Source organism: Leuciscus leuciscus, assembly GCF_965113295.1.
Source record: "Leuciscus leuciscus genome assembly, chromosome: 7".
NCBI classification, from domain to species: domain Eukaryota; kingdom Metazoa; phylum Chordata; class Actinopteri; order Cypriniformes; family Leuciscidae; genus Leuciscus; species Leuciscus leuciscus.
The window spans coordinates 22,762,343-22,768,185 of NC_138731.1; the positions used below are offsets into that span (position 1 = coordinate 22,762,343).

General features: G+C 39.6%; 1 protein-coding gene across 1 annotated transcript; it reads right to left on the bottom strand.

Annotated features, from left to right (window-relative positions):
• Nucleotides 1–3,297: 3,297 nt before the first annotated feature.
• Nucleotides 3,298–5,567, bottom strand: cdk5r2b (cyclin dependent kinase 5, regulatory subunit 2b (p39)). The gene has a single exon (XM_082175901.1). It carries the CDS (start codon nucleotides 5,135–5,137, stop codon nucleotides 4,223–4,225), a length of 915 nt encoding a protein of 304 aa, XP_082032027.1. The 5' UTR covers nucleotides 5,138–5,567; the 3' UTR covers nucleotides 3,298–4,222.
• Between the last annotated feature and the right edge of the window lie 276 nt (nucleotides 5,568–5,843).

A 5,843-nucleotide genomic window follows, 5' to 3' on the forward strand; every position in this document is an offset into this window, starting at 1 on the left:
AGCTTAGTGTTTTTAGACAAAAGAATAAATAAAATAAAAACGATTAAATGGCTTCAGAAGACTTACAACACAACTCATAACACATGAGTTGTGGACTCTTTTCTGGGACATTTTTGGAGCTTAAAGCAGCACTCAGCAGCTTCGGGACTTCTTCGCTGTATTCTCGCTTTTTGCTCGCAGGTTTCTCTCTAGAGCTCCCCCCACAGCTTCGGAATATTTGACAACACTGTTGTAAAAACTCGTTGTTGATTCTCAGACACCAGAGGCTATAGATCAACGACATCAAAGCAGATGGGACATTCTTTAAAACGTCTTCTTCATTCGGGTTCGGACAGCGTGAGGGAGCGCAATAATGACAGCATTTTAGCAGATTTCTTTTGGCCGTAAAGCAATTGTTTACATCGCGAGAACTGATATCACGCGAGACTTCCTGACGCAGCGGCTGGCGGCCCGCCGGCTCAAAGTTGCAAGTGCGTATTTTCCGCTCACGGGCACCAGGGGGGTGCGAAACGACCACCATTCAACCCGAAATAAGTAATATAACCATTCCAATGACTCCGAAGCTGTTCAGTTAAGGTAAAAAAAAGTTACTTAGTTCACCTTTAACAGAATATTTATCCATTTTTACATTAACTGTTGCATTGAATTGAACTAGACAAGTGTTAGTGTACATAAGAATGGTTTCATAAATGATTTACACAGTTTTGTTCTGCTTGTGTTTCATGCAGTGAATGTGAACGGTGACTGGGGTTGCATTATGCCTGAGATCTGCTTTTGGGTTCCACAGACAGAGAGTCAAACAGGTTTGGAATGTCACAAGGCTGAGGAAATTATTTAAATTTGACCACTATCACTTTAATAACATTACTAACAGTAAATGTTGTACTTTGCAGGGATCTCGGTAAGCTGAAATACAAGTTTGAACAACAATAAAAATCCTCCTGTAGACCTGAAAATCATTGAAGTGCCTGGACCATCCACCAGAAAAGGGGAAAAACAAACGGAAAATTAAGCTGCTGCATCTTTTCACTTTTCTAAGTCGTTAAGTACCTCACATGTCCCTTGTGAAGATTTTGTAACTGATTGCATTTTATGTTGCAGCGAGTAAAGGTGCAGTCACATTTGTGAATTTCATGAAATTATTACACAGGCAAAAAGGTCTATTGACCATAATTGTCAGCAGTGTAGCGATTTAATGTATGAAGCACAGCTCACACAGGAGTCACTTTCAAGCAGCTTTCTGTTAGTCAAATCCAGCGAATTCCAGTGACCAACTTGGTCCCATAATAAAATTTTTGACCACACACGAAATTGCAGATTGTGTGGATTCTTATGGAAATGACTGGAATTCACCAGTGAAAATTCACGAACAACAGCTAATTTTACTGAACCTTAACTCGGAAAATGTTTTCTGCTTGTTGTGGCATGAGGAATACTGTTTCTGTGTCGAAGCCTCTACTTCTACTTCTACTTCCTCTATCTTGTTTCTAGTGAGAATACTCAACAACCATTTATGAGCACTGTTTATTCAAGTCACACATTTAAGCTTTTCAAAAACCATAGTGTACATTAGTCTCCAGTCTCACGGCATCCCAGACTTCAATATTTTATGATTCAAAATAGCTGAATAACTAACCATCTGAGATTTCGGTATAGAGATAAAAGTTAGGACCATAATTTTCAGGAATATTACTGCACAATGAGTGTATATTAGCACCATTTGTTGTTTGTTTGTTTTTGGCATCTGATAGAGCTTTTGGATTTGGAAACGGTGACGTCAAACTTAACAAGTTAAGGGAAGATGCACATTTTTAATTAGGGTAGTCAAAATGTAAAAAAATTTTTTTTTACATTGATTTATTACATGGAACATATGTGTTTCCATGCATTTTGTTGAGATGCCTTTTCTTGTATAGCCTATTGTGTATATACATGGTTGATTATTCATGTTGCTTATTTATTATAATTTTTTTGTGTGTATTCTATTCATTGATATGAATCTATTACTAGCTTTTTTCCCCAAGTGTATGTATTAAAATGTATCTAAAATATGTAATAAACAATTCTTATTTTGTATTTGGTTCAGTTTGTTTATTATAATTGAAGTTAATGGTAACCATAAACAACATGAAATTAATTAAAAATGAAAAAAAAAAGGTTCATGGAGGCACCCAAAACGGTTCCACGCACGCAGTGCCTAATATAAGAGTTCCTCAGAAAACCACCCCTTTTTAAAGGGTGCCTAGACTAGAGGATCTACAGACGGTTCCGCCGGTGTGGCAAAGTGAAGAACCCCAAAAGGTTCCTCCAGGCACCTTTTATTTTTACAGAGAAGGCCTGTGAGCTGGAAGCTAGAGGTAGCCTCATGTTGCTTACAACAGAAGCTTTAAAAATGGTTCCAAAACTAGGACATGTGTTGATTGCGAGCTAATGTCCTACTCGAAAACTACTTGAGGACATACCCTTCTTGACGTATTCATAACGTTCATGTGGCCACGCGCTGCTTGAAGACAAAGCGCGTGAGGTTCTGCAGTGCTGTGAATGAGCGATCCTGCGGTTACTATAGAGACCGACTGGAGAGACGAAGCCCCAGTTCACATGTATTCCGCTGACCCAGAGAAACACATCTCACAGACTGCAGCAAATCCCGGCCAATGAACTCGAAGATCATTCATGTCAAGTGTTTTATTCACTATTCCGCGAGACTCGCTCATTCTTGCTTTCAGCTGAACGGGATTGGCTGATGATCCAAAAAAGTCCCACATCAATACGTAGCCTCGAGTGAAGTCATAAACATGATTTATCCATCTGTAGGCTTAGGCATATTATATAATAATTATATAATTGACCATTTTCTCTTTCCTTTTTCTAAAAATATCTTTAGGAATCAAAGGCGAAATGATTAAAAATGTAAAATAACCAACGCGTAAATCACACACACACACACACACACACACACACACACACACACACACACACACACACACACACACACACACACAGAGAGAGAGAGAGAGAGAGAGAAATATATAAATAAATTGTAGCCTGTTAGTTGTCACACTAAAACTCTTAACTTAAAATTACATGGTTGCTTTAAAATTGAGCTCCCTGCAATACAAAATTTGAGTTAATAGAATGGAGATTGGTTTTATCAACAACAACTCAAAAAAGATGTTATCTGAACCACATTAATTATCTAAGTTGATTTGACAAAAGAATAAATCATGAAAATAATACACGTTGGATAGATGCCTTGTCCCAAAGTGTACAAAGCTTAAATGGATGTTATATGAGCTTATAGGCCTATTTCGTCAAATGGCACGTGCGGTGCATTAATAAACTCATTCATGCATTATCGATCAACAAAACCAGTCAGACTGTGTTTTATTTAATTCAAGCAAGAGCACTGAAGAATCATGTCAAAATATAAAATAATCTCCAAGCAAGATCTGCCTTTTTTTTCTTTTTTTTCTCTCAAATCATTGTGAATATAATAATAATAAACCCGTAGTTTCCTAACATCACACATGAATTGGCACATAGAACATCACAGTAAAGAGAAAACGCTCTCAAGTTTCACATCAAGAATGGCGTCTGTCAACAGAGCAACATGAGCACGTAAGTCAGGTCAGCACCTTGGATAGTTCCATTCACATCTCTTCAAATGTAGCTTTATCCTCCTGAGACCCACTCACTTGTCCACTGTAATGTTTTTAGAGATACATTAAGCCTTGATAACAACGTCCAGTCTTTAATAATGTAGCCAATATAATAATAAAAATTGTAAATAATAACTAAGCATAGGAATATTAGGCTATGTTATACACCAAACACTTAAATAGCCTATAACTAAAAATAAAAAAACATTTTCTTTGGGTCTCAGGAGGATATATGACCCAGATAACCTTAGTAATGACAGCTGAGAGCGACAATTATAGAAAAAAACGTTCATTTGTACTTTCCCCTTTTATGTAAGACTGTGAAGCAACAGATAGGCTACAAATCTATATGACATGCATTGGCTATTTACCGGTGAAGCCATGTTGGCTATTATAAATCACCACTTAATACTGTTAAAACAAAGCCAACAAAACAGTGTCATAAATAGGCTATTATATTGATAAATCGGCTCGTGGCGCAACGCAACAGTCACTCAAGCAGAGCTGATTACAATTACATCCAATAAATCAGTAACTGATCTCTGCTCAGATTTCGATCACAGTCAGCGGTCCAGTTCGCTTCCGTCCTTCTTACAATCTCCTTCGTTTTTTAAATCTTGGAAAACCTCTGTGAAAAAGTGCGGATCCATGTTAATCTGCAGCATTTTCCCGCTCAGTTTATTGATGACATCTAACGAACGTTCAAAGAACGCGTCCGCATTGGTGTCGACCATGAAGGGCTTGAGAGGATACGAGATCTCGTTTCCGATGTAGGAATACGCCAGATAGAGGCAGGTCAAAAAGGTCCCGTGGAGTTCACGTGGATTGTCAAAATCATCGGTTACAGTTTCCCTAACGAGCAGATAGACGAACACGAGGTTGGCCGGCGTTATGAACCCGTGGTCCTGCCAGCCCTGCAACAGCAGAGTCCTGTCCACGTTGCGGAACCAAAGGATGACCTCATTTGAGGTTAGTTCCTTGACTTTGCAGCACCGTTTGCACAGGAATTCACCCAGGCAACGGAGCAGCTCCCCGGTGGAGGCCTGGACGATCACGCGCCGTGGCGAGAGGAGCGACCGGTTGCTGGGCTGCTTCTGAACCGACACCAGTTGCTTCGGCGCTGGATTGAGCGGGTCCTGATTCTGATCAAGATGGGGAGGAACCGTGGGGATAGGCACCGCAAGAGGTCCATTTTTCGTTTTCCGCTCGGTCGATTGTTGCGATTTCCTGAAGTTCTCCTGGTTCAGATGCTCGACCTGACAGTCGCTGCTCTCTGGCAGCGGAGCAAGATTCGGATTTACTTTCTTGGCACATTTTTTCTTACCCGATGCAGTCACTAGCCGCTTAAATGTGAGCATGGACACGACTATTGACTGCTTTTTAATGCTTTTTTCTATATTCCCATTGGCTTCGTCTTCTCCATCTTCCAGAATGGTCCCTTTAGATACTATAGGGGATACAGATAACACGGTACCCATATTGCAGAGTGCGCGACAAAAATGTTATGATACGGCCCGGCGCGCGCGGAGACGTCGCAATAGAGCTTGAGCGTATCAGATCACAAGTGCAGATCCATTTGGTGAGTAAAACAGGCAGGTTAGCAGGTGGACTGACAGACCATCATAAAGGAAATTCCAGAGCACTCAGACACTCCCTCCACTCCTTCTGCAGTAGTGACTACAAGCGAGTCCCGCATCGCCTACCTCAACCAGAGGGATTTGTGTGTGGTAAGCCTAACCAATCTGACATCAGCTTCTGTTAACCAGGATTATCCCATCATGTCTGTATAATTAGCCAACCTCAGGGCTACAGAAGACGAATGACAGTCTAAAGCACCAATAGAAACAAACATGTCCACATTATCACTTCAGAAGGGTGACTTTTTAGACTGCATGATAGTTCTGCTATTCCCAGACAGGGTACAATTATCTCCTAGCTACTCCATTTCACCTACTTAGCACTGAAATACATCATGTGTTATATCAAATGATTAAACAATGACATGAGATCAACCAAGATAATTGTATTATATTGTTTTGATAAATGCATAATAAACAACAACAACAATAATTATATAAATATATATATATATATATATATATATATATTATGAAGAGTTCAGATGCAAAAGCCTCTAAATGCCATTTGAAATTTTCTTCTAGAATGATAATTTTTATCAAGCTT